Below are 19048 nucleotides of genomic sequence, written 5' to 3'. Positions count from 1 at the left end.
CCTTATTAGAGAATTATAGATAGAATATAACACATTCACGTTGCACTTTCACTTCGCTTGATATAACAATATTCTAGCACAATTATAAACTATTTGAAAATTGTTATAAAAATTATAATTGCAATTAACTTTACATCAGATATATGCATCTTGTGCAACATAACATTGCTCTTCAATCTTAACTTTTGCATGATAGCCAATGTGAAGATCTAACAAGGATAGCAATCTGAAGGCCCTAAGTTAACACAGTTAGAAAATGTTGAGAGATACATTAGTATGTTGTATATGACTAACTCCTAATTATAATAGGTTGATGCAGACAATTCAATGCACACACTTTACAAACCAATAGATGCCAAAATAAGTAATCTACTATCTTAGAGAAACTCATTCAACTATTAGTCATAGACATATCTATTTGTATCGATTAATGAATGAATTGATGCAGGAGCATCCAAAGGTATAAGGGCAATCCTGTGTCACTCAAAAAAATGTACTTAGACTTAGTTTCTGTTTCATGTGTTTTCATTTTTGGACACCCATTTGGGTCAGATAAAGGTTCCAACTCTCACAGTTCCACTATCAGTGTGCTAGAAAATCTCGAAAAAATAGGAGCATGTAATTGGGCCATCATTTTGATGAACTAGAAGGTGTGAATTGGCCAAATGAATGTAATTGTAATTTAGAGCATTCCAGAAAAAGAATCAGGTCAAAAGGCCCCACGATTTGAAAGTTATTGCAGTTTTTCGAGTTTTGGAGACCTCCTAAGAATGCTTCAAAGTCAGGTTAGGGGCATTAAATGACCTCGAAAAGGGCTGACAAATGGGGGACGAGTGAAGCTGGTCCATAGGGCTATAGAGCGCTTCGAGAGCTTTTCGAAAATGTAAACGATTCGTCAATCGGAGCTACAGTTCAAAAGTTATGCCTCTTGAAAGTTCGGTTACCATTTCTGGATTCTTCTAGATTTGCACCGACTTCTAACGCAGCTTCTGGAACCTTCTATTTGGTCGGTGGATGCCTACTAGCACTTTCTAGAATGTACTCCTAGTCTTTAACCCTCCGGGGTCTATTTAAGGAGATTTCTGGCATTGTAAAAGGCAGTTCGGAGTGGAGTTTGAGAGGAGGTACTGAAAGGAGAAATTATCTCCACATTTATGCTATTGTAAGCCCTTAGGGCATGTTTTGAAGTTTATTTTCTCTGTACTGAATGTACTAGCTTATTTTTCAGTTAATACAATTTCCCTTTTTCTGTTGTGTCCATTCTGTTCTTGGGTTGTGTCCCCATCATGAATGAATGATTTTAATGACGTCCATGAGACCGCAACAGTCTATGGGACAAATGAAAGCAACACTAAGCAATTTCCATATTCCAATATTCTTATGGTTCTTAACCAAGAAATTTGTAGTTTGCTTGATCTTGTCATCTTCAAATAAGCTATTGATGTTGTCTGCCTTTAGGATGACATCATAATAAGTTCAGATGTTGTTGTAAGTTGTGCACTCGGAGAGAAAATGACATTTTGGTTCAATAGCTCCCATCCTACCAAACATGCATATCCTCTCTTCCCAAGCCTCTTTTTGGGCCTCTCCATCTGCTTGTCTCGCACCTAAGGTGATGGGATCGCATCCTCAATTGTGCCAATAACAACCTTGCCTTGCCTTTAATAGCAGCCCCAAGGTACACTTTCTTGCCATGATCCCCGATTGGGTTGAATTCTTTAGTGTAATAAGCCTTTTCTTGACAATGTTATTATTCAACATGGCACTCTAAAACTTCTTTCTAACAAACTTTTTTATGCTCACAATATTGTTCACTCCTGCACCTTCATGTTCCATTTATCCATCCATTTAATGTTTTGCTTCATCCATGTTTTCTTCCTACGATGAAGAGCCTCCTCTTTCACAATTTGTGGCCAACAATGGTCATGCATGTTTTCAGTCTTCTTTAAGCACCTAAGTAACTGAATTATCACTAAAGCCTCTAGCAGTAAAGTAAAGCACCGGCTTCTGACAAAAGAATTTCATAGGGAGCGAAAGATTTGACTTTGAGATTGCTTGTGATTAAGTCTTTTTGAATTCTCTCTATTTGTCTCTATTTGTCTCCGCTCCCCAATTTATAAATTCAACTTGCATCCTATCTATGTTACCTGCTTTACCACTTGCCAATTCCTTTATCCCTATTTTGATATCATCAATTGTGAAGATTTCCTTCAAAGTATTCGCCTTAGGAGGATTGTTCTCCTCTGCAGGCATTCATATAAAAGCTTGCATAATCGAGCCATTGTGCATCCGTAATGCTGTTTATTTGTTTTCTCTCCTGCTGTAATTCTTACCAAAACTTCTTAGAGTCATGCTTTCCTAGGGATATTAACTGTTGCCTTCTTGCAGTAACATACTCTACTTCTTTGGTGCGAATAAGTTTGGTATACCATTTCTTGATCTCTTTGTTAGTTTCTTTCCCTTTCACAAATCTCTTTGCTGCCTTACATTCCTCATCATAACAAGGATTCATCGGACAGGTATTAGTAGTCCTCTTTTTGTTGTTTGACCTTTTAGGGTTCATCTAGAACCTTATGAATAATAACAGTCAACCGACTGCTATGAATTGGTTCACATTCCACATTAACCAAAAGACTATTACTTTCATGAAGTTGTTGTTCAAGCATTGCCTTGAAAACGACTTTGTTCTCTTGAGTTAAAAAGATTTTTCCTTCGTTGGTAGTTACCTTTTGTACGTGAGTATCATGTTTATTGCGTGGGTTTTCTGAAGCTAAGTATCATGGTCGGAGTCATCTCTATGGGGCAAACACTGATGTTAAACTCAAGCATTTTAGCTGACACTGGATGATGCTGACACTATATATGCAACCAATGACTTCCTAAGCTGACCATCTGTCGTGTAAAAGGAACTAACTAAATTCAAGCAATTAACCAAAGCAAGAACAATGCTAAAGAGAGTCGCAGGTGGTGCAATATTATGACACTACTGAGCTTTAAGCAAAACTCTACACTGCCGATACTACTGAACTAAAGAAGAACACTTGGAACAAAAATTGTATCAAAGCAATGAAAAATTCATCTAATACTAAAATTAACTATCTAACTATTAAGAAAATTACACAAATCAAGTAGCTCTTGCTTAAGGGTAGCCAACCAATGATCACAACATAGGTTTAACTCGAAATTAAATCCATCATTCACTTTAATCATTTGAAGTATTTAACAGACAATAACATCTTTACTTAACCAACAAGAAAATCTAGCATAATTTAGCATTTATCCTGCATTAAATGGATCTCCCACTTCTGGCAAGGCTGGATTTTATACACAAATCCCAAGAGAGTGGACTAATCACATATTATATTCTTGCAATTAGAGAAGCAGTAGTTCTGTGCAGTGTATGAGAAGGACTAGTCGCTCCTAACTGAAGAGAGAATCGATTCCCATCTTCATAGGTGCAATGTTCAACTTCATGGGTGAGGTCTCTTGTTCAAGCCATCCATTATGCACTACTATTAAAAATGAAATGCCACCAATCATGCACTACATAGTAGGTCAGGTTTATGAATGAACCGGAAAACTCACAACAGTATGCTGAGAGGAATGAGGTGGCTCTCACTGGCTATAAACAACCAAAATGATACTAGAAAAAGGCAAAATAATTACCCTGAATAATAAATTAATATCAGAGCCCAGCACTCTGCTGCAGACCAAAAAGGTGTACATGAGACTCAGCAAGGACAAAACTGAAAGGAGCCCATCTCAAGTTTAATTTTTTTTTTAAACATATTCAAAAAGGCCTCTACAGGTTATGGAATTCTTTTGACATTAGTAACAACCATAAGTTTTGAGTTTTTTCCCCTAGATATAGTATGTGTCCAAGATTTTGGAGTGTGCAATATTTTATCATTGGGTGTAAGTATTACTGGGACAAGCTATAAAATATGATCTGTGCATGAAAGGACTTTATCTGGAATCTTGACGAAAAGACTTGAAAAATATAAATGCTAATGCAAACATTTATTAAAATGGTGGTTAACTGGTAACACTGAAAAATATCAAATTTGTGTAGTTTCAGATGATGAGACAAACAAGACATAGTACGAAACAAAGAAAACAGAAAACAAATCAACGTGATATAGACTTGAAAACCTCTGAAACCAAAACAAATATAACAGTGCTGGATTTGAATTTATTGAGGCCAATGCCAGGTTTTACGTCTTACTAATGAATACAAACATGAATGCATTCTACATTGGAAAATTCTTCCAAAAAATAATCAACTAAACTGCACCAACCTATACAGAGGAAAATTCTTCCAACTAGTCTTAAGAAAAAGAAGTTACAATAGATCCTTCTTCCTTTAAGACAAGGAATAAATAAAGAATAGAACAGGATAATGCCAGATCAGTGAATAAATAAGAAGTTACTCCTTTTGTATGATAGACATCTCAGACATTCAATGATTTGTCATGCTTAGGAGAACCAGGAGGTGATGGACCTGGAGGCGTAACACCAGGAGGAGTAGCTGGCACACCAAATACTTGTGGTTGTGTGCGAATGTCCTGTCGTCCCCTTGCTTTACCTAGGAAGTAGCAGCACACACACATGATAATAACTAGAATGATGAATGGTATGGAAATGACCAAAGTAAGTGCCATCAAGTCGAAATATCTGTTTAATGAGTAAAACTATCCTGTTTAGAACTGTCCACTCTTATCTCTTCGAAAAATTGTACAAATGTATCGTATTAGTGTTTGAAATTTCAGACTTCCTCAAACGCTACTGAAAGTCAACCAATATCCTGTATTTTTTGGGGGGAAATCTGAGCCTTCTTTGACAAATCCAGTATCACGCCTCTTACCTGCAAGGAACAACAAGCACCAGCACTTGTATCATAATCAAACACACAATATTTTATTTCTCTTCAGCCTCTAACATCTCCAAAAGACAACCTAAAAAATTTTACAGCTAGAATTTTAATTTTGTAAGGTTTAGCCCATATGAATTTTATTATCCAAAGATGTACTTTATGATTACAACAACAAACACCATCATCATTATATCATCAGCAAGCATACAGTATTTCCTCTCTTGTTTGTCAAATCTCCAAAAGAAATCCAAAAATATTATCACTGGAATTCTGAATTTGTGTTATTCAAACTGTGTGAAATTCAGTCATCGCAAAGCGTAGGTAGTAATTACAATGCAAGCGAGTCCACTTGGCACAAATTTGTTAATAGAGGGAGGAATGAATGTACTCCACTGTTCTGAGTTTTTTAACCTTCTAGCCTATATACTATTAGCAATGCTTTTTAAAGGATGTATCGGCAACTCTTTATCTCACAATTAATACAAATTAAGATTGAATAAATCATTCTTATTTTGAAATTAATTCTACTGTGAGAATACCCCAAGCTAATCATCACATAATATAGTAGCTTTAATATTGAAAAATTTGAAGTATAAAATTGAAAAATCCCTTCCAAGAAGGCCCAATGTTTCACAAGAACCAAAACAATGTTTTCAAGACAAGCTATTGTATATCTGCCCATTACGCAATGGGAAAACAAGGAGAAGCAGTGTAAATTTTCAACAGGTGATGTTAAGATAAATTTGAACTTTGAAGCAATTTTGCAGAAAATATGGTCCCATGTAAAATAAAAGTTCTTAGGAATTGACTAAAAATTACCACAAGTAACTACCATCTGGAAAAATATTCATGAGTATTGTTTTACTGTAAGAATTATCTAAGCATTTTCTGAAAATAGGCTCTCAAAATTTCAGGCTAATATTTTGTTTATTCTTGTTCTTTGATTTATTATGATCATGTATGAAGACTTTTAGTCCTCTCTATGGTTTGTCTCCTTACAACAATCTGTCTGCCCTAACAATTCCATGTCATCTATCCAAAATAAAAGATTGTATACTATTTAGAAAACAAATTTCTAAAAGAAAAATGACATCAATATAACTGCCTTTTTCCTCGACCTCTATGTTAACCTTGTATTGGCACACTAATAAGCCAGATGACCCTCCCAGACATTAATCCAGCCTTTAAGATATTAAAAACTCACTAGGATTATAACTATGCATAACCTTACCTGCAAGACAAGCAGGTTTTCACTACCCAGTAGACTGATAACCTGCCCTAATATGACTAGTTGTTAAACGAGTGATACTGTAATATTATAGACCAGAAAAGGCATTGGTAATTAAGATAGAAACTTCAAAACTTAATACATTTCAGGATTAATTTAAAAAACAAAGCTAAATTTAGCAAAGAATGTACGCTCAATTTTAAAAAGCTGAGATATTGCAGACATAAGTGACAGAAGTCTCTGTAATATGAAAGTTCATGACTGAAGATGAAGATGAAACACGCCACTTGAAACTTGATGAATGCAAGCACAACGATGGAGTCCGTTCTGTGAGATCTTTGTGCAAAGCTAAAAGATCAAATGCATAAGCTGTAATTTAATGAGGGGAAGCTGAAAATGAAATCTGTGTTTTGAGAACATTGACCGATTTAGGTACCCATTGAACGCATTTTTAAAACTATAAACATGGGCTACACTCGAATGTACCACATAATCCTTACAACATAATGATGAATTCGTCATGTGAAATCTGAGCGAGGTGTAAGGTCACTCAATTGTACTTCATGAACCTTACACCATAACCTGTACCTGATTCTGTATGTGTTAGGAACAGGATCTACCCCAGATTCCTTAGACCACAGTTCTGCTAGAGTTTGAAGCTGCCCAATTGCACGAGGGAATTTAAAACTTCAATCGTTCTCTTAGATAAGATAAGATAAGTTTATCAATGTCCAAGAAAAGACCACAACATGGAGGACTAAAAGCTAAGAACCAAGAAGACAGCCTACAGCAGGAGCACCAAACGGCGTCTGCAAAAGAACAAGTCCAAAAGCAAAAACAAAAGACGAAGAAGAGGACCTTGATCACTTGTATTGTTTCATGGCTTGTTTGGTTTACTGCATGACAATGGCAGCTATCCAGAACATGTCCATATTAATAAGTTTTCTTAGATAACCCAATTGCCTATAGGTAACCTCATTCGCAATTTAAAACCCGAGGACTCTGAACTTTGATGGCCATGTTCTCCACACAGGTTTTCTTTAACTTAGTTTTCAAACACTTACTGGACTACGGAAGCTCAAATCATTTACACCGCATTCAAGAAAAACAAAAATATTTCTTGCCCTGCGAAATAATTACTCCATAACAACCCCTTCCCAGAAACTCTGAGACCTCTTTTGTCTAAACTGAAAATATCCAATTCAATCCTTAACTCACTGCATCTCTCTCGTAATCAGCTTAATTACAAATCCAGACAACTTTTGATGCGAGCCCAGAATCATTATACTTACTCAAGCAAACATACACACTCTCCAACAAACCAAAAGAAAATGGGTTTGCTTGCAGAACCCTAATTGAAATCCAATTCATAAACCTAATAAACTTTTGCCCAAGGATTTTACAGCTAAATTCTGAACAAAACTCTGAAATTACAAAAACCTAAACAGCGCTTTCAACATACCTCAAATGTGGAATGGTGCGCTGTTACAATAGAATCGCAGAGATGGAATGGGTTCAAGGTATTTTAACATGGCTTCGTTGTAAGAACATATAGAAACTTGGATTCTTTAACGGGTCTTAAAAATGAGGGATGGAACCGTTGGAGATCCAAAGCAAAAGATTAATTTTTCAAGGAGTACAGCTGACATTATTGGTATACAAATACATATAACGGGTATATTTGTATTGGTAAAAGAGGTACTCATCATTGTCATTACTGTTACGACGTGGGACTTTTATATGGACTTGTATCAACTAATCTAATTGATAATTACTATTTTGTAAAGTGACTAGGGAGAGGGACATGAGCACCTGTTTATGGTGTAGTTGTCATGATATAGTACATTTAGTATTTAGAATTGAGTTAAACAAATAAAAATTTATAATAATTAGAAAAAAATATTCCTAAAAATTAATAGGAAATTGATATATTGTGTAAATACATTTGTAAAGATTCTTTGTTTTAGGAAATTTAAAATATTTTTGTAAATAAGTTTGTAAAGTTTCTTGTTTTTAATTAAACTGTAGAATTTTTTTCAAAAATTTATTTAGTTTTTGATACAAATATAAATGATTTTTTCAAAAATTTATTTAGTTTTTGATACAAATATATTAGTTTATACAGATGTTGGCATCTTTATTTTTGTAAAGTGGGCTATAATTATTTAAGTGCACATCTAAATCACAAGTCTAAGGGATTGAACCCATCAAATTCACATTGGATTGAACCTTGCCCAACTCACCTTTGAGAGTCTAAAACTTGGTGGATGGCCTCTATATCACATACCATCATCCTTACAAATTATGAAATTTATCTATTTGAAATGTGCAAACATCAAATTAGTTTTTGACAAATGACCTCAATATTTTTTAAGGTGTCATATAAACATACGAATCTTATTCACATGGACATTGAAATGCATATTAATTTGTACTTGGGAAAAGGTCCCATGAAGTGGCTATCAAAGTAATATTTGGAGTAGGAATTTCCATTGTGATTTTATATATATATATATATATATATATATATATATATATATATATATATATATATATATATATATATATATATATTGAAGGATTCAAATTAAGAGGGTGTCTTTGAGGTGGAGTGAAAGGTTCACCCACCTACTTAATATTTTGCTAGCATGTGACATTCATCTATATATTTTTAAAATCTATGTCATTATAATTATAGTTTTGTATTTTTTAACTAAAAAATATTCATAAGACCGTCATTTCAATGGATGTTTTAGCTTAATTTTTTAAGTTTACCTATTATTACAAAATACATGAGATCTCTTTTTTTATTAAAGAAAAACATATTACATACAAAACATTGGAAAAGGTATTGTAGCTGTAGTTACAACAAACATATACAAAGTCCACAAATTTAGATAGCTTTTAGCTCAAGTCAAATAAGTGTTACAATACCACATATACAAGATTAAAGACACTATCATTGCAAATTTGAATAAATGACTGATGTAATGGAAGTATCTATATGTCTCATCTAATTCATAAGCTCCTCTCTCGAAATATCCAAGTGTAACAGACCAAAGTCAAATATAAGATGAAGCTTTGAGGTACAATAATATTGCAATATAATGCACCAAAATAATCCTTGAAGGTATTCTTCAATGTCCAGATAAGTGTCCATCAACGTCTCCTTTTTTGAAGATAAATTATTTCCAATAGAGGCTAAAATATGGAACCAACAGCTTATGTAACTAATGGTAAACTAGAGCATGGTTGTGCTACTATGACTCCATTCCATTAGGCGCTTGGAATTTATGATCGAACTCTTTAATCTTTTTTGAATTTCATTCAAAGTTTTTATAAGATTTGGGCTCATGCTATGTGAATCAGCCAATATTTGGATAAGGGATAAGCTCAAGCAAACCATGTGAACTTCAATATAAAGGAGAAGAAAGGAATTAGAGAAAACAACTAGACAACAAAACCCCAAATGCAATTGATTATGACTTGTCTCAAGGTTTGGGAAACTATATTATGAAGAGTAGATAACCTAAGGAGTGCAATTCTCCAAGATGAGGGATGATACATAGAGTTGGCAGAGTGGAAAAGAGGGAGTGCCACAACTTGTGATCATCTTTACAAAGCCAAAAAAAACATGCTTGATAGTCTCTTTTTTGGTGCAAAATAGACAAACTAGTGGTGAGAAGATGAAAGATAGGCAATCATCACTAAGAATCTTCATATGGAATAATTTCCATGTTGTTAATTGAGATTGTGCATCTAATCAATTTAGATTCCTAGATCTACAAACTTAAATATTTCCCATCGTGTTCAACTCAAGTTACATTTCCATTTAGTATTTAGTCTTAGTACCAAGGCTATCATTGGGAGAAGCTTCCTATAAATGATTTTAAGCGGAGAATTTTGAATGCTTCACACATTGGGTCAATTCCAATCCTTTATGAAATTATCATGACAAATAGTGGATAACAAACAGACTAGCTCAAGAGTCACTATCTATTGCATAAGTAAAAGATAAAAAAAATTCTAAAGAAGACAAATTATATATATATATATATATATATATATATAAATCAACTACTACCATGATAGCCACTTAAAATTAGTGGGGTCCCAAAGGTCACAAAATACTTGAATTCATTTCTCAAAAAGATGTTTGCCCTTCATATTTTAATTTAATGCAGCCAAGAGGTTTATCATCTTGTTGAGTTAGATAGTTTCACCAAATGGAGGAAGTAGCAAAGCATAGACCATGACTCATAGATTAGTCAAAACATGTAAGCCTACTAGAAGTAATTTTCCAAATAGACCAAGTAGAGTTAAAGGGAGAAAAGTTGTTGGTTTTGTAAAAAAAAAAAGCAAGGAGAAGTTTGTCTTACCAATTACCCAAAGTCCAAGATATTCTAACTTTAGCAGATTAGATACGGTAATGAACCAAACTCTTCAAAGGGGCACCTCCACCAAAGGCCCTAATAGTCCATTTAGTGGAAAGACATATACCTTGGATATTGTGTGTAAAAAAAGTATCACACTTCTATAAACCATTATTCTTGAGAATACCCATGAAAGAGAGCACCTCAAGAGGCTACTTATAGCTCTCTATTTATGACATACAAAGTTGCAAGAAGTGAAATGGTGGCTCTCAAATGAACCAAAGATAGGAAACCCTTCCAAGGTGCACCATAGAATGAGAGATTCAAAGAGTAGAGGCAATGAGTGCCAAAATGCAAGAATCCTCAAATGGGTAAGCAATGCAAGATAAAAACTAAACTAAATGAGATGCAAGATGAAAGCTAACAATTATGAAAGATTACAAAATCCCTATTTAGACTAGGTGAACTATTCTAGAGCACAAAATAAAATCTAAACTAAAATGTCATAATGCAAGAATGAGAAAGCAAATATGAAATGAAAATGCAAGAGTGCTCCAGGTCTTTCAAAGATTCAAAGTTACCAAAAAAAATTGTTGCATAATATTAGCATGAGAGTCTAAGATTGAGAGAATGAGGAGAGAGCCCTCCTTTTAAATAAAAATGGATGGTAGGGATTAAGAGGAAAACGAGGCATAATCAAGGGAGGATAATGCACCTTGGGTGATCCAAGTGCACAAGCATCTTTATCACTGAGAAATCACTAAGAAATGACAGTTGACTTTTGAGAGGGAAAGAAATGTGTAGAGGAAAATTAAAGTTATTTTAAAAATAAAAGATTCCTCACAGATAGAAAATTGTGCATTCATGTATAGACAAAAGTGCATTTTCTTCTTATTTTTGAAATAGGAATAATGCTTTATGTGTGCACACTTAGGATGAGTGGGAAGTGGGGCTTTTTATTTAATTAAAAGGGAGAAAGTTCTTTTAACTAAACAAAAGACTTAGGATAATGTGGTCTAACCATAGGTTATAATTGAATAAATAGAAAATTGATGATTTGATCAAGAATAAGGGATAGATAAACTATGCAAAATTACTAGAAAGGAGGCTCATAGTCTAGATGATCATTTTTGGGTGATTACATTTGCCTCTCTTTGTCTAATGTGTGATCCATCTAGGAACACATTATGTGACACCCCGCTAGGGAACCCAAAAGAAATTAACCTAAAAGTTCACTAAGTTTGCCAAACATTTTTTTTAAATATTATAACAACAAGAGATAATATAGCGGAAGCAATAACTCACATACATACAAACAAACCATAAACAAATTATATCTCTTAAATGTTTCGTGACATTGAATCACATACATAAGTTTTATTAATACTAAATCTAATACACAACAAATCCACATCATAATATGACTACAAGTATGGATCTAATTAAATAATATACAATTACATAGGATACCACATGGCATAACCAAAATACATAATCATCCACTGTACAAGTCACAGGGTATGAAAAGCTCAAAGAATATGCATCATGAATAAAATACATCAATAATAAGATCTCTAATAATCAAATATCATACAATAAAATATGCTCATACATCATAACACAAGATCAAAATGAAAGGAACAACTGCACAAGTACATCCAGCAACACCATCCATCTATCAGATCTCAATGGTATAAGAAACACTACTACCCAACCTCGCACGAAACCTCAATGACCCACTCCCACCATGCTGAGGAGATAATCACAAGTCCCATATAGATATCAATCCAAAAGTCATAACCAACATCTAGGTTAAGGAAAACCTATAGCAATCTATCTCAAAGGTACACAAATAGCATTTAAACTCAAAGGCAACAAAGACATGTAGGAAATCTACTATGTAAGTGGGCAAGTGTCATCACATGAGCCAACTCTAAGGTTACACTAGCAGCCTCTCTGGACTCTAGCCCCCTAGTGACTCTATGTGGCATCAATATCCTCTTGTACAAACAAGGCACACTAACGAGGCAAGGTTACAACCAAGCATCCTCTCTACTCCCATCCTAGCCTCTACTAGCACTCGAGGTCATGGACAAGGAAAAACACTAACTCTTATGAATTCATTTTAAACCCATTTAATGAAATGTTATATCACTTATTAAAACAACTTACAATGGGTTACCCGGAAGCCTCTTTAGGGCTCTGGCCTCCATTGCAAGCTACTTCCCAGTATACACATAGATAACCTACCCTAAGCGAGCATGAAAAGTACAACTCATAAAATCACAATATTCACCTTAGTCCTTTACAACCAATTGGAAAGCACCTAAAGATAAATCACAATATTCACCTCAGTCCTATGCAAGCAATTGGAAAACAACAAAAGACAACCAATCAAAACTCAAGGGTTACAACAAGAAAATCACAATAATCACCTCAGTCCTATACATGCAACTGGAAAGCATCAAAAGATAATTGATCAAAACTCAAAGGTTATACCAGGAAAATCACACCATTCACCTTAGTTCTATACAAGCAACTAGAAAGCACTAACAAGCAACTAATTAAAATCTCTTTGTAGAAATGTGTGAATACATCACCATGGTCAAGTATAAAAGATCATGACAAAAATATACATAACATCATTACAGAACAAAACTCCCCAAGCCTCCGGTAAACTTCATGACTTGTCAATGTACTAATTAGTCAAACTCAAACCCCAACATGAAATACAACATACATCTCATCAAGAAATTTAGCAAGTGTATTTTTTCATAACTCATTCATTTTTTGAAAAATCGTAAAGGTTCAATTTTCACAATTGAAATTCAAGTTTTCATTTTTCAAAAGTAATCATAATCGATAAAGGTTTTTGAGTTCTCAACAGAAATAAAAATCAATTTCTTATCAACTAAATCCATCTTTTAAAATAACACCTTCAAATTTTAAATGGAAAGTTCTCTCTTAAATAAAAATCAAAAACATGTCTATTCCAGTTATTTATAAAAAAAAACAATTACAACACCTTATAATTAAATACTATTATTAGAATTTATTAAGTATTATTAAATTATTAATACTAATAATTATTAAATTACTAATAAAATAATATATAAAATATATTATTTAATTATTATTATTATTAAATTAACTATTATAATAATTAATAAAATAATAATAATAATAACAATACTAATATTAAGGCATGTTAATGGGCTCTTAAGGATTAATCTTAAACAAAAAAGGGAGAAGGTGTTTTGGCAACCACTAGAGGGAGGATGGGTGAAAATTAACTTTGATGGGGCTAATCGGGGTAATTCGAGGGTCTTTGGTTGTGGTTGTATAGCAAGAGATCATTAGGGAAATACTCTTTCTTTTGGGGCCAAACAACTTAAGGATGGAACGAATAATGTCACAAAATGTGAAGTGACCAAAGAGGCTTTAGTCTTAGGGGCTAAATTGGGTATCCATAGAGTGCACCTTGAAGGTGGCTCACAGATAATCACTAATGGAATAAAGAAAGGGAAGTTGGAAGCGTGGCATCTTGATAAACACATTAAGCAAATTAGATCTATGTTAATGGAGTTTGAGGATTTTAAGGTTTCCCATGTCTATAGAGAAGCCAATAAGGTGGCGGATAAGCTAGCGAATATGGGTGCAAATGCAGCTTTGGGAATTCAGAATGAAATATTTGAAGACCTTAGACTTCTTGATCTAGAATAAGGATTGGAAAACACAATGAAGAGGCCAAAAAAGTATTTATGTTGATTAATGAAGGGAGTACAAACAATTATGAATCAATACTCCTAACGACACTTAGGGAATATCAATCCTTTGTGTGTGACAAGATTTTACAATTATTTATTGACACTAGGCGTTGCAAAGGCTTCCAAAATGTTCAAAGTGTGTTTTCAAGGAAAAAAGGTAGGGCACTTCATAGAGTTTTTTGCGGTGAGGAGGAAATGGAAGCCAATTTCGTGCTTGAGTCGAATAATCAGACGCAAGCATACGAAGGAAAGATCATTGTTAGGCGTCTGAAGAACATCTTCATGTTTGATGAGGCAGAGTTCCTAGAAGGCATCCAAAAAATGTATGAAATGGATTATTTGGACTCCTACTAGAGGAGACGCTTCAACGTTACACTAGCATTGATTGTAGGTGAGAACAAGGAGGAGATTCGAAGGGTCATGGTGGCATGCGTCGACCCACAATGATTGCAAGGGTTGGATGAAATTGTGAACAAAGTTTTTCTAGGTGAGGGGTTAGAGATGGGTCAAGAGCCATGGAGACTAATCGGGGGAGGGGATACATCAGTTCAACCCCTGGTTGTTTGGTCATGGGCAAATCCATAAGGTGTGCATATTTCACATGTAGAGCATGGGAGGAAGAAGGATGTGAATTTCTTGCAAGAGAAGATTTGGATGTCGAATGAGGAGAAGTGAGGATTTATGAAGGCGATGCAACGCAAGAGTGCGACAGCTCCAGGATAGTCATTACGACACCAGATTGAGATGGGAGCATAGAAGAATGCTAGTAAATCCACAGTGCATGGAATGTGGTTGAACATCTTCATGGTTGAAGAGGCGAGCACAAGTGATTTGGGCAGTAAGTGGAGCCATGTAACCTATCCTCTCGACACACCAAGGTCAATTTAGGACAACTAGACCATACCCAACTTCACGAGGGAGGAGACAGCGCAGTGATTTAAAGACTAAGCACAAGTGGATGGCGAAGGTGAACAGTGGCATTGCCTTGTGCAGTTAAACATTCCTTTTTTGTAATATTTAGTGGGATGGGTTGCTTCGGTATTTTGGAAGGGTGTTAATGCCCTTTTAACATTTAACAACTATATATGTTTGTGGGGTAGGGATGATATATGTTTGTAATGCTTTTGGCCAACTTTTGCATCTGGCTTCCTGATTTAATGTCCCTCTCTATTATCAATGAAAATCAAAAGTGTTACCTATCAAAAAAATAATACTAATATTAATAATATAAAATAAAACATTTTTTAGAAAAAAAATATTTTTAAATAATTATAATTAAACAAAACCATAATAATATATATTATTATTTTTTAAAGAAAAAAACTTTTTCCTAAAAAGGTTGGCAGTCGACGACTTGCCAAAGCAGCTACTACGTTGCCCAAGGCAGTCGTTGTGTTGCCAAGGCAACTGCTACTATCCTTGATAGCCTTGGCCTATGTGTTGTAGGAAGAAGGAAAGAGGGAGGTGGGAAGGTGGTGGCCCCCACCCACCCAATTTAATATTTTATTTTTTATTTTTCTTTCCTTTCCAGATTCAAATTAAATTTTAAAATACCATTGTTAAATCTAAAGATTACCATAGTAATAAAATTACTGTGGTAATTTTTATTGTATTTAAAAAAAAAAAAACTTTTCCCTACCTTAATCTAATAGGGTAAAGAATCTAAAATAGTCAAAAATTAACAATGTAAACTAGTCTTCTTTTCAAACCCCATCCTAAATTCCCAATTTTCTAAAACAAACTCATTTTTCAATAAGAGTATTCAATAACAAAAATCAAGATTTCTCATATGAGGGTTTCATATTGATGTCAACCACAAACATTTTTGAAATGAAGAACAATGATTTAAACGAAGAACAATGATTTCACAAACAAGGGTTTCAAATAGAGCCATTTCCAAAATAAGATTCTCAAACAAGCACGAAGAAGATAGAGAGAAATAGAAAGAAAAATTATTGTGATAAATTCAAGCAACATTCCTACATCTATCTGATGCTAATCAAAAGAATGCTCACAGATTGAAAGAATTTCTTATTTCCTTGAAAAACCCTTTTCTCAAAATTTGCTTCTCCAAATCTTTGTGTGGAAAAATGAGCTCTAATTTCTTAATAAAGAGCTTTCTCCCTTTAGGTTTTCGGTTTTACAATCACGCAAACCCTTTTCTTTATTATTTTAATTTATTTTAATTTCATTTGCAAACATTTTTGTATTTAATTAAAATAAAATTTATTAAATTAATTTTTCTCTCTTTTATTAAATCATAAGGTGTCTTTAATAATATATTTATTAATTTAACTAATAATATTATTTAGAGTTTATTATTAAAATGAAACTCCTAAATAAATTATTATTAAATTAAATAAATATAATTACACCAAATTTAGAACATTAATTAAATCTTTTAAATTCAATTCCTTTATTTAATTAATTAAATATAATTAAATACTAATTTTGTTTATAAATTTTCATTAAATTAAATCATTTAATAATCTTTCGCGGGTTAGGCGGTGCATCTGCCTATAAAATGGTAGGGGGGCAAGTTGTAAGGCAAGCAGTAAAGGTTGTAAGGCAAAAAAGGTAGGTAGTAAGGAAAGATTTGATTTAATTATAATAGAAAATTAAAACAAACCCACAAATCCAAATAAGAAAACTCATTAAAAAAGACAGTACTAAATCAAACTCAAGGGTCAAAATCATGAATTTATGTCACTTGATAAATTTGGAAGGGTAAATAACTCAAATACTTATCCTACTTTCTAGGACAATTGGCTTAGGGTTAGGATTTGGACTCAAGAACTATCTCCCCTCTTTACCATTGAGATACTACGATAGGGCACACTCATCTTGACAATTTAGGGAAGAAGATGCCTAGTACCTACAATCTGCATGAAATATAAGCATGTACATATAAATCTAAATCTAAACTAAATAGGAAATGGTGGGGAGTGTTGCATCGTGTAGATCCCAACTAGTAGGTGACTACGACTCACTCCCTCAACCACATCAAAAATGTAAAACATAAAGTAAAACATACATGTACACCATACACATGCAAGAATGGGGTAAGTAACCATAGAAAATTGCATATATAAATCATTCATCTAACTATCATCATGAAATAACTAAAATCTCTATATACTAGCATCATTATCCAAAGAATAAACATAAACACCTAAAACCACCGAGTATGAAGTAGCTCATCAAATATATAACTGAGTATAAAATAACATCCAAACCAATCAAGTAACTAAGTTCCACTAATCATCAATCATAGCCATAAAGCTGGCCTAAAAGAATTCGGCAATATAATATGAAAAGTAAACTAGGGGTAGGCATTACATCCACCCCCCTAGACTTAGGCTTACTCCTGCAAGCCTACAAGAAAGATAAAAACTCTAGTACTCATTGTGCGGGTCCCACTAGACCCTTTCCCCCTATAGGAGGATAAGACTCCACTAAAAACATCCTCTACAATCTATCCATTTCTCCAACTATGGGTTCTGAAGTTGTAGGTCTTTGATTGAGAACTATGGTTTCTATTGAGGATATTGGGATGACTTATGCCCACGTTGTCCGCATGAAAAATATTCTCCATCAAAACTCCTTTGCACTCTAGGTGCACTGGACTACTAAAAACTACCCCCATTAGCAAAAGAATGAGTACTCTATGTTGGATGGTCATATTGATTGCACCTATTGCACTGAGAGTATTTAAAATCCCTAGAGTGTGAACCCTATTGCACCTATTGCACCTATTGCCTCATGAAGAATGAGGCTTCCTATTACTACCTATTCCCTAGTTACCTTTGGACCCTAATGTTGTAGGTGCTCCCATAAAACTACCATGTCCCAAGGTGACATTTTTCTCTATAAGAATAGCCTGATGTATTGCATCCTTGAGGGTTTTAGGTTGGAAAACCTTTACACCCCCAATAAGATGGTTGTTTAGACCCCAAATGAAGTGTTGATAGATTAGTGGTGAACTTTCACTAGTTCCTGCATAAGGCATGAGCCCATAGAATTTCTTTTCATACTCTGTCATAGTCATGGTACACTGTGTCAGGTTGTGAAATTCATTGGCCCTCTGTTGGTGTCATTCCTTTGGTAGGAAGTGTTCCCAAAAGTTCTCAAAGAATAACTCCCATGTAACAATATTCATGTTCACACCCAATTTCTTCTCCTCAATGTTCCACCATGTAGCCCCAAAGAGCTCTAAATGGGTGATGGCATACCTCACTTTGACATTAGAGTCAAAGTCCCACATTACAAAACATCTATCTAATGCAATTAACCACTTCTATGCCCCATATCCTGTACCCATTCTGCTGAAACATTTGATCTTGGACCTTTGTAGGTCGTTCATCTGAGTGGCCTTAGCTTACCTCTATCTATCACCATGGAGGTCTCTCTAAGGGTTCCTAGATCTCTATCTCTCCTCATTCCCAAAATGATGTGATTCCTCTTGATCATCACCCCTTGGACAAGGTAGGCACTCTAATATTGTCCTCATCATATGTCTCAAATTAGCCTCCTCTGAGTCAGCATGCTCTTCTCTATGGCTCTCCTCCCTATTCACTTCTTGAACAGGACTCTCTCTATGAGTCGAAATAGGATTATCATGTCCACCTCTTCCACGACCTCTACCTTGACCTACCCTACAACCTCTAATAGTTGATCTAGTCTCAAACATCATCTAGTGGCGTTCCAGTATACCCAAAGCTCCCAATGTAGAAAGTCAGGCTCTGATACTAGATGTAATGCCCCTCCAAGGAACCCAAAAGAAATTAACCTAAAATTTCACTAAGTT

The 19048-nt window shown here is 34.3% G+C and overlaps 1 protein-coding gene across 3 annotated transcripts; it reads right to left on the bottom strand.

Moving 5' to 3' along the window:
* Window positions 1-4155: 4155 nt before the first annotated feature.
* Window positions 4156-7749, bottom strand: LOC149528344 (uncharacterized). Of its 3 annotated transcripts, none has more exons than XM_089810838.1 (2): window positions 7564-7749; window positions 4156-4864 (listed from the first exon to the last, which is right to left on the bottom strand). In XM_089810838.1, exon 2 carries the CDS (start codon window positions 4659-4661, stop codon window positions 4452-4454), a length of 210 nt encoding a protein of 69 aa, XP_089666964.1. In that variant the 5' UTR covers window positions 4662-4864; window positions 7564-7749; the 3' UTR covers window positions 4156-4451. The 3 variants fall into 3 exon arrangements, with proteins under 3 accessions (XP_089666964.1, XP_089666966.1, XP_089666965.1); XM_089810840.1 differs by lacking the exon at window positions 7564-7749 and adding an exon at window positions 6960-7539; XM_089810839.1 differs by lacking the exon at window positions 7564-7749 and adding an exon at window positions 6690-6912.
* Window positions 7750-19048: the final 11299 nt, after the last annotated feature.

This window comes from Cupressus sempervirens, chromosome 11 (assembly GCF_028749045.1).
Source record: "Cupressus sempervirens isolate cs-2001-9-10 chromosome 11, ASM2874904v1, whole genome shotgun sequence".
NCBI lineage: Eukaryota > Viridiplantae > Streptophyta > Pinopsida > Cupressales > Cupressaceae > Cupressus > Cupressus sempervirens.
Note: the sequence above shows the minus strand (reverse complement) of the source record. Positions and strands in the feature narration are given on the sequence as shown.

Coding starts and splice junctions, on each gene's coding strand:
- LOC149528344 (XM_089810838.1), bottom strand. CDS start 4,661: ATGGCACTTACTTTGGTCATTTCCATACCATTCATCATTCTAGTTATT.